Raw genomic sequence first — 11419 nt, 5'->3', positions numbered from 1 at the left:
TGTATTGCTTGCTCTACAACCAGCATCATGCGAAAATGGATCTTATTTAATTGTAAATCCCTCTTTGAACTTAAGTTGTCAGTCGACTTTTAGAATAATGTGTCAGTAATAAATGTTTTTCTTCAGTTTCACATGTTTTTTTAAAGAAAATTTAGTGAAAGATGCAAATGTGTCTTATTTATTTTTTTCTGTGTCTTCAATGTATCTTATTTATATGTGACTGCGTGCTTATTTTATTTTTCAAGAAATGAAAGATGCAAATGTGTCTTATTTTAATTTTATCCATGTTTTAAATGTGGCTTATTTATATAAGATAAAATGATATACTGCCAGTGTCATGCAAAAAAGGATCTTATTTCTTAATATCCACATTCACGCTTTGTTCTTTATTAGCACCGTCTTTAATTAGGCTATCTCTATTTAAAGTACAGATTACTGTGAACTTAATAATTGTGCAACGGTGATGTTGATCCATTATCGTTGTTAATTCAAAATGTAGACAACAAGTTAGCAATTAATGAAATCAGTTATTTTGGAAGTAAATCTAATTTTTTTCTGTACAGTAGCCAGGTGGATGTGTATTGAGCGGATAAGATAAGGGATCACCACAACAGGTTGCTAATACAGAGTATAGACTTCCCCTATTATTGTATTTGTTAATTTTCTGATTGGAATAAATACAGTGTTAAAGATCATTTCATGTGAAAAGCAGGATGTCTGACATAATTTCAATCGTTTTGCTTTTATACAAAATTTCATGGAAAAATGAATATATTGGCGCGATGGAACACAATTTATAAATCAAGCTGACAGTATAGTATCAGTTTTTAATTATGTGTAATTTAATTCGCATCTTTCTTTTAACTCGTTCAATGACACGTGAACTTATAACAATTATAAAACATCACGTGCATCATTAAATATTTTTTTTTAATTATGAAAACATATTATATGTTCTACATGGTTTTGTTTAGGTTTTTTTACTCAACCAGAGAGACATTATAAAACATTGTTATATATAAAGCGCTTTACTTTTCTACATTACATAAAGATATATCGATTTTTTTGTTAAGTGTACGTGCTTGACATATTTATAAAATAGCAGTGTTTATTTTTGTAATAAAATCGAAAATTGACATTTAATTTGATGCAATCCACATTGTTTAGCGGCCATTCCGCTCTCGGCGGCCGATGGTGTATTGCAATATATACAATGAAAAGCTGGGTTTTTGACATAATTTCAATCGTTTTGTTGACGCGGAAGTGCTTTTCGGTGGCCAAAAATACTATTGTACCCTTTATTTAAACCTAAATCAGTATTTTTTTACACTTGAAGGTTTGTACAGCGGGGATTTCGGTACCGGCGCGGGTTTATATGCTTGTTAAGAATTACCGAAATCCCCGCTAAGAGGCAACATATGCTGATTTATGCTTTGATTAAACGTTGATAACTAAATTGCAAAGTGTATATCATATTGTAAATAAGGTAGTACGATATCATTTGTTTCATCTGATTTTTTTGGAAAATACTTTCTGAAGACTTATTATTACTATGTCATGTTATATTTACATATACTTTTGTGTAACCAATGTATTAAATGTACATTTTACCTTTTTTACATTCGTTTACACATTTTTCACATTAATAAACTATTTAATAATGGAAAAAATATTCTGATAAGAGTGTTTTAATGATTAACACTATTATGATGGTGTGCAAATAAACATTAATGCAAAGCCCAAACCCAAACATAATGACATATAGACCCTTTAAGGCGTAATATGGGGGATTGGCGTAAACATGGGTGATTTCGGCTCTGGGCGTACGAATGTAGCAGTACCGAAATCCCCGCTAATTATTTTCCAAAAGAAGTAACCGAATGGGAGATAATACATGTCACTGGTTGCTTATGAAAAAAAAACACTATAATAATTTTGTTGACACTTGAAGGTTTGTACAGCAGGATTTCGGTACCGGCGCGCGTTTAAGTTCTTGTGTAGAATTACCGAAATCCCCATTGAGAGGCAACTTAATGCTGTCAAGAGTGCCTAATAATTAACATTAATATCATTTATTTTTAACCTTAAGATTCATGTGAAGTCAAAAACCATTTATACCGATGACCTATTGACCCTTTAAGGCGTAAATATGGGGATTTTCTGTACTAGGCGGGCGAATGTAGAATTACCGAAATCCCCGCTATAAGTTGAGCTGCACTTTTAGTTTTAGTTTTTTGTGTAAGTAAGCTTTATGCAATATATACAATCTACATAACATCCAATAGCATATAACAGGCACCATATGTATATGAGAAACAACAACAAAATATTTCTTAAACATTAACGTCAAGTATTACTGAACTTTTTGAAAGAACTTTTTTATTTACCACGGCCAGAGTTCATAAAAGCTCATTGGGATAGTCTTAACCTTAGTTCTTCTGCAATTTTCCGATGCTGGTATTTTGCAAAGAAACACTTAACATCTGAGCAATACAAAAAACATGAAAAAATAAACATACTCAAAATTAAATATTATTTCACGCTTTGAAATTACTATTTTTCAAGATATTCAATATACATGTACATGTACACGGTAGCGGTAAAGTGTATTTGTCTACCGGCCGCTCCCGATGTCAGTCGCTGAAATCACGAATAAGACTTAATTATTTTATAAAATGACAACGTTTAACTATTTTAAACTGTTAGTATTTTGTTACAATATAGCGTGTCTTTTTTATTCGAAAGATCATTTTTATAATTAAGGGGTGTCAATAGTCAAAATTATTCCGGAAATCGTATTTGAGCCGTCAAGGATCGATTTTGAGATCAATGTACATGTTAAAGGGGATTGGGGCGTAGTGACAAATTCGTTCGAGTGCGCGATCATTTGAGAAGAAATGATGTTGACACCGATTTTCCCTGGTCTTTTATTATTGATTTCTGATAAATTAGCTGCCGTCACGGACATGAACATTAACTAACGAAACCTCTTCGCTACTTTTCGAAAATCTTACAATTGCAAATATCCGCCATCTTGAAAATTAAAATGATCGATTAGCAAATTAAATCACTGCAGTAACGCATTGTAAACGCTATGTTTACCATATATATATATATATATATATATATATATATATATATATATATATATATATATATATTGCTCATTTGCTAGATTACTGGTGACTGGTTTTAATTTTCTTAAGTCAAACGACATGCATATTTCATTTTATGTGCAAAAGACGTATCTCAATATGTTTTCGGACATTCATTGTCCGATACGATATGGTTCGACGATTTAATTTATTGTTGACGTTGTTAATTACATTGTCAATTTTTTATAGAATGACATATGCACATGCATAAAATTCCGCATGTACTCACCAGGAATAGCAACTAGAAGACTACAATAAAACAATTAGCCACGGCTCGGGCGGCTGATCTCCCTTTCATCCCTGTAAGGAACCTACTTTCTCAGACTCACGGTTTTATTTTCCAGATTGTAAACAAATTGACATCCCTGAATAAAAATTAATATAATCAATTTTGATCTCTAGTGTGCTGACTGAAGTATTGTCCTTGACTGGAACTACTGTCGATAATGTGTATTTGAGATTGAAACACGCCTTTGAAGAACTTTGTGTTTTCTTGTTTTATGCTTTGTTGTTTTTCAAAATATTTTGTCCGCCAAGGACGCAACGATTGATAAAATGAACCAGATTGTGGTCTCTCTAAAGTGCTATGTTTCTACTGTCGTAATTTCTTTTACGAACAACACATTACTGATCGTGGAATTTATTTGATTGTGTGTACTTTTTGGGCTGGAATAATAATTATTTCTCATTTCACAATAATCAGAATCAAATCACTGATTGTTTTTTGTTTTTATCCCAATATTAAAACATAAACGTCTATGATCGAAAAATGAATAGTATAGAGGATAATGTTCACTGTTTTCAGGTTCGCTGACTTATTCTGATGAAATCAAATCGACATTAAATGTGATATAAATATTGAGAGGAACAATTGTATTCACCAGACAATGAAATACTGCAACTGTGTATAACGTGGAATAAAAAACTAAAAAACACCTAAACATTCTCTTAGTTCGTGAAGTTGACGCAACATTGAATATGATGACGTCTTTTAAAAGACTGTGAAACTATATGAAGATGGCCGATGTGTGTATACATGTATATCAAATAGAAAAATAAATATTGGGCGCTCTTGCATTTTGTGTGTTCCATCATTATATAACGGTTATCTCATTCTATTTGATCTGTGTTAACCGTCAACCGCATTCGGTAATGCATAGCTTATATTAACACAATCAGGAAAGCGTGTTTCGAAAAATCCAAACAATTTTCATTATCGCACAATAGTGTAACATAAATTTTAATACAATATATATAGGGAAACTCATATGATTCGCGTAATGTGAAAATAATTATCATGCTATAATTCGACCACGAAACTTCACGTGACTTAATACCGAACAATACGGAATGGAGCTACGCTGGCCGCATATGACATAAGACCCATTTTCGCATATTATTTTATCAATGCTTATATGAATTTGATTGCTATAATCCAATGCGTATTCGACACGGAATTATTGTCAAGGTTTTTCATTTTGTCAATATTTATCATATTGCCGACATCAATATCCATACTGTTTTCATTTTCAGTCGAGAAATGATATTAATTGTTATCAAGATTATTTGTATAGTACGGTAGCGTACTCATATTACTCATATTGAGCACGATTATTATTGTTACTATTATTATTATTATTATTATTATTATTATTATTATTATTATTATTGTTATTATTATTTATTTTTTTTTTTAATTATTATTATATAGCTTTTAGAAACTTATACCTAAAAAAATCCCATTGGAAATAAAAATCCCATGGGAAAAATCCCATGGGATTTTTTAATTTTTTAAAAACACGATTTAACGCGTTAAAATCGCGAGAATTGTTCATCATTTGTTAAAATGTAGTGTTTCTGAACGTTACATGAATAAATCTCTAAAAATCAGAAAAAAATCCCATGGGATTTTTTTTCCCATAAAAAAATGGGATTTTTTTTCTATCAACGAAAATTGAACGAAAATAAGCACAAATGCTTTAACAAATCTTAAAATCGATAACTTAGCCTAAACGAACGTGTTTTATTTTTTTGAAAATCCCATGGGATTTTTTCTCCCATAAAAAAAGCTGGAGAAAAATCCCATGGGAGAAACCGAAATACCCATGGGAAAAAGAAAAATCCCATGGGTATATTCAAAAATCCCATGGGATTCCCAACTTTGCAAATAAAGTTCATAGCGAAGAAAACGCGTTATTTAAGAAAAAATAACCAATTATTAATCACAAGTAAGACTTTAATCTTATACTTTATCACAAATAAGCAAATCTTCAAGAAAAAGGTTATTTAAGTTTGCAAAATTTCGGTTTCGCAAAGTTTTTCCGGTGGCCGTTATTGATGGATTTTCACAAGTTCCTTTTGGAGAAGAATTTCAAAACATGACGAATCTGAAAATTATTCGTATATCAGGTGACCTTATTTGGCCAGATTGGCAAAATCCAGATTTCTGTAGCATTAATAGTATCACAGATTACACTTTGGCAAACTTGAGACATGTCTCAAATTTCTCAATCATAAGATGTGGAGTATCTTGTATAAGTAGAAATGCCTTCAAAGGTATGACGGGACTACGTATGCTTGATTTGTCGATGGGGTTGAAAACACCTTTCTATAGTTTTTACAGTTTACCTTCCGGCATTGAAATGCTTATCTTAGACAGCCTCGTACACGTTTTGTCAATTGACTGCCCCATCGAAATCACAACAGTAATGGCAGCATCGATCAGTCATACAGCTTTGAAGATGATATCATTAGATAGAAACACAATAAACAAAATCGATCCTGATGCGTTTTCGGTACTGCCGCAGAGTCTCTAACATATACGAATAAGGGCAAACAAATTTGAACTTGGATGGTACATGGTGTATGCACATCAACTTACAAATGTTAGAATGATTGAAGCTTCCTATGCCCAAATGGGACTTCAGTTCGAAGCCTTCTCTAATGTTGAACACCCGTCTTTACCAAGCGTTGATTCAAAAGCAAAACCGCGGTAAAAGAAAATATCTACCGGAACCGTTTATCAGCAAGCGAACATCACCTGCCTGGTCGGGGATCAAACATAAATTCAGAATGTCAGAAACTACGACCGTACATTCCTCCAATCACTATTACTGCGTTCCTATCACCAAAGTTAGAATATATCGATGTTAGTAACCGTAAAATTGCCATCCCTATTTACGGTTTTTATATAGATTCAAACAACTCGATTAAAACCGTCAATGCATCAGGCGCACATTTATTTTGCTGGGACAAACCTATTCATGGATTAAAAAGTATCGAAAATATCGACCTCAGCAACAATTTTTGTTCCTCTGTACATGAACAATTCTTTAGTAATTTTCCAAAATTAAAGCGTTTATACCTTCAACGGAATTCCCTTGAATTTGTTGTTGAATACAAGATGATATTTCATTCGAACTTCGATCTTGAATATGTTGATTTTTCGATTAACAAAATAAATGCCATTAATTCGAAACTTTTTCAGAATCAAAACAAAATGAAATGGCTTAATTTATCTACTAACAATTTAATTGGATTCTATGTACCTATATTTCACATGCAGTTCTTAAAAGTACTAGATCTATCAGAAAATCGCATAAGTACCTTGAGCAATGAGTTACGATCTGATCTTGAAGACATAGTCTCATCCAGGAACAACGAAACTTTAACAGTGGAATTGACAAACAATATTCTGTCATGCTCGTTTGACAACTTAGATGTGTTAGAGTGGATTCTTAAGCATATGCATCCATCACCATCAGTTCTAGAGGTTAGGATATCAAACTGTTATTACATACATAATGTGTCTTCGGGATATCCATCACCAACGATTATCAGTACAAAAGAGGATTTGATCTACCAAATTACGTTTCTGAAAAAGTTTTGCGCTTCATACACACCGCTGATTATTTCATTGGTTGCAATCCTGTTTGTTATGTTCAACATAATACTTGCTTCAATTATTCACCGATTTAGATGGAAGATACGGTACTGGTACTACGTTGGATACAATAAAGAGATAAAACATGATGGATACTCTACGATTGAAAGTTCCTTGCGTGATTTAATTTTCAAGTACGATTAATACCTCGCCTATGAGGAAGACGTCAAAGAAACTGTTTTGGATATACTTAAACCGAAGCTTTTGGATCTGGAATACACAGTGTTCATGCATGATGATATTCTAGATGGATTACCGCTATACAACGTTATTACAAAATCGATCCATGCCAGCCGAGTTGTGGTGTTCGTCCTTTCAAATGGTCCAAGGGACAGTTTGGAGTGGAAAATAGCTGCGCATATGACGAATGAGGAATCAAATCACAGACGAAAACCCATGTCTGTAGCTTTGTTCTACAATTCCGACACAACTGTTGGCCTCCCAGAAGAACTTCAACTGTTGCGACGCGATGCTTTTATTGACTATCCTGTTAATGGCAGCGAACAAGAAATCACGGCTTTTTGGGAAGATTTCATCACTAAATTGAATACCATATAATAAAGTTTTGGAATGGGAAGTTTATAATATGCCGATGGTTATATATGGTATTGATAGTTTACAGCAGATTTTAAATGTAGAAAATTGTGTGCGAGTAAATTGAGCAATACTAAATGCAAATATATATATATAGTGATGGAAATCTTAAACGCCAAACTTTAAAATATATGATTATTTAATGACTTAAAACATTGTTTCATTAACACTTCTGTGTTCTTAATATAGCTTTATAAAGTTGATAACGTATTTTAGTTTTGTCGCTTGTTATTGCGCAATGTGTCGTATACCTTACTGTTTAATTAATCAGACGTACAGAAGTACTGCAGTCCATTCCTGATCTTCAATTCAAGCCGTTTATAATAAAAGCGGGTGTACTCTTCTCATTCGTAATGCAAACAACTTTTTTTATAAATCTTTATTCTCTATGTCCCCTCACTAGAATTGTTCAAACTGCTGATATAATTGTGATTGAACTCTTAACTTTCATATGTAGAAAAACAGCAATACAGTCAACGACTAAAGCAACTTAGAACGACAACAATGCAATAATGTGTGTTTGATTGAATCAGATATGTTATAAATACATATATATTTTAATACAATGAAAAGCCCTTCCATATTGTACGAATTAATAGTTTTCCATGATTTTTGTTAAAGGAGGGTTATGATTTTTCTGCGGTATACCATTGGTTTGGGAAGAGATTTCTAATACACTATGGAGAAAATTACTTAATTGTAATGTGCTTTCTAACGCAAGGTACGTAAATTACATTATGACTTTATAATATATTGTATAAACAACAAAAGCAAACACCATCTTTATAAATGAATTAAATTATAAACATTAAATACATGGAAGTTACATTACTACATTTTTGTTCAGAAATAGATTGTTTTATTTTAGAATTTGAAATCTCAAGCAAGGATGGGACTCGCAACTGAGGATTTGAAAGTAAACGAAGCTTTAAGCTATACACATGCTTGGTAAGATTGTTATAGAAAATAACGTTTTGACACAAATGCCATATTATAAGAAATTTACCTTTGAAATGACTGCATTCGCTTACAGGTTAAAATATTAACAAGCAATAAGTATGCGCTAGTACAACTGAATGTCAGATTACGTTTCGGATATTATCCGATACTTTTAAGAATGTGTCATTATTCCAATATGATATAATACAACATTAATGTTTTCTTGATGGCATCTACACACGTTCCTTGTTGCCAAATGTTTAAATATATTTTGTAAATTTGTGTTACTAATGTGGAAACTTCATTTTCATAAGTAAACATAAATTATTTTTAAAGGCCTGGGAGATCTGTATTTGTTGTCTTTTCGCACAGTTGTCAGCATTTTTAAGCAGGTTGAGCATTGTTCACCAGTTTCTAGTACTTCGTTAACCGATGTTACCGATTTTCACCGATGTTTACCGACGATTACCGATTTTTATGGTTGACCGATTTTCTAGATCCGTCCGCCAGTGTAGTCCTTCCCATTAAACAGAATTGTTACAAGGAAGCCTGAAAAGGAATGATTGCTGGTTTAAAGATAAAAACGTATCAAAATGAAACTTCTGCTGTGCCAGCGATATACGGTTGAACATCATAAACACGCGGTAATTTATTTATTTATTGACAGTGACTTTTTTAAAGTCCATGCACACAGATCTAACGAATATTAAAGAACTGAACTATAAGATAATAAAACGGGGGCAAAACAAGATCTTGTAGGATAGGTATACTAATCGCGTAATTAAACGCTCATGTATCATTATCATTCAAAACAGTATATTAACCATATCTCACTTTTTAAATTCAGGTCAGTACTAATTTGTTAAGAAAAATCCTTAATTATAATCCAAAATTATCCAACATCGCGTACCTAAACCGGATGTCCCTGAAGCCATGTAAAATAGGCCTGAAAATCCTAAACTCGCCTTTAGACCGGTTCTAGCTAAAGCCGACAGCAAACTTGAAAAGGCCTGAAATACCGTGATAATATATAGTACGCAGATAAAGTAGTGAAACCTAAGATGCAAATCCTTGTATAAGGATCAGTTGTTAGGCTTCACAAAGCTGTTTATTACAAGCATATACCGAACATATTACGAAGTGTTTGGGTCAAAATAACAATTGTAATAACAAAAAGGAAGACTAATAATGGATACAAAATATTTGAAGATCAAGACAATTCTCAATTAGAAACAGAATGACTGGATGTGACCTGAGCGAAAATTAACAACATGCATGAAAGTTGACAGTTGTATGTGCCGAAACAATGAGTTGATTAAAAGCTCAAATACATATATCGAACTCCGTAACATAGTTGTAGACACAGGTCAAAATATAATTAACACATTAGAAATAACTGATAATTGACGTGTAAATAATTGCCGATAATAAACCGGGATGACCTATCATGCGGTATATTCTAGGGATAATTAGTAACACGTTATCGCATGACACAATCGCCTTTAAGTACTTGGATAAAAACAATGTGGATATACACACAAGCAGAGGTAAATGTGTTAGTATGTTCGCCTTTGTTGGCGACTTTCCACCGAAACGTACTTAGCAGCAAACGGTTACAATGCAATGGCGTCATCTTCAACAATCGGTGACATCACGAGCACATCAAAAGGCGTGTCCTATTATGTACACTTTCCTGGAGCATTATTGATGGTAACCATACCGGACAGATCGGGTTTCTTCAGGGTATTCCGGCTACAGCCCATAACACAAGACCACTTCAAAATTGTAAATATTTCAGTAACAAATACTAGCTGAAAAATGTCAGCTTAAATTTAAATTCGCCCCAGCTTTCGTGAGTCTAGTAAGGTCATTAGGTAGGAGTGACGTGACATATTCCGGGTTCATACAGCCTCAGGCGCGGAGTGACCTCGTTAACTTGTTAACACACACACACACACACATACACACTTACCGTTCCCCAGCCAATGAAGCGGTATAGAAGCGCCATGTGTTTGATGGTCGCTGGAAATACCGCCCAGAGACCGCAGCTCAGTCCTGATAAGACGCAAACCCACAGCATAAACAAGCCTTTAGGCATCCCCTCGGTCAATGTCAAGGCCGCACAGGCAACGGTGAGCCCACCGGAAATGCACCACATGGTCACCTGCGAAAGGAGTACACACGGACAAACAAACTAAGACGAAACATTTGTATTGACTTATTTGAAGAGATTGATCACCTGCGAAAGGAGTAGAAACGGACAAACAAACTAAGACGACCAATTGGTATTGACTAATTTGAAGAGATTGATTATTCTTATTTGTCGAATATGAAAATCCAGTTGTACATTGTACTTAAGTTACCCAACTTAAATCAGACCATTTACACTAGTACACAAAGTTTCGCAGTTCACATATGTGTACTAATGTTTGTGTAAAGGTGAAAGACTTAATCATTTTAAGATTCGGGTCCGTAATTCAACCTGTCGTACATGGTAAGTAACACTGGCGACAGTGTTTGGTGCCCGCATAATAATTTTTTCTGAGATTGATGTTCATGTATTTTAAGTACTAAGTGATAAACATTTCACCTTTGCTGTAAAAAATTCGTTATTGATCACTTCACCTAAATTGAATGTCATAGGTAAATAACAAACGACTGCAAATTATTGATAAAATATTTTTTGAGAAATCGCGGTCATGTGATGATAATGGTATATGTGATCTCTCCATCACATGCAGGGATTACATTTATTTTCTATGAAAAGGAACTTGTGAACAGTTTGGCA

General features: G+C 33.4%; 1 protein-coding gene across 6 annotated transcripts in view; it reads right to left on the bottom strand.

Moving 5' to 3' along the window:
- Nucleotides 1-9109: 9109 nt before the first annotated feature.
- LOC127835450 (uncharacterized) overlaps nucleotides 9110-11419 on the bottom strand; it is a 354496-nt gene continuing 352186 nt past the window's right edge. For 4 of the 6 annotated variants that reach the window (XR_008028525.1, XR_008028526.1, XR_008028527.1 and 1 more), the window contains one exon: nucleotides 9132-9180. Coding sequence is in view for 1 of the 6 variants with exons in the window: in XM_052361890.1 (XP_052217850.1) it covers nucleotides 9125-9180 (56 nt within the window). In the remaining 5 variants the exon portion in view is untranslated. Of the gene's footprint in view, nucleotides 9181-11419 lie in introns of all 6 variants that reach the window. The other 2 variants (XM_052361890.1, XR_008028530.1) reach the window with 2 other exon arrangements.

This window comes from Dreissena polymorpha, chromosome 6, assembly GCF_020536995.1.
Source record: "Dreissena polymorpha isolate Duluth1 chromosome 6, UMN_Dpol_1.0, whole genome shotgun sequence".
Classification (NCBI taxonomy): domain Eukaryota; kingdom Metazoa; phylum Mollusca; class Bivalvia; order Myida; family Dreissenidae; genus Dreissena; species Dreissena polymorpha.
Note: the sequence above shows the minus strand (reverse complement) of the source record. Positions and strands in the feature narration are given on the sequence as shown.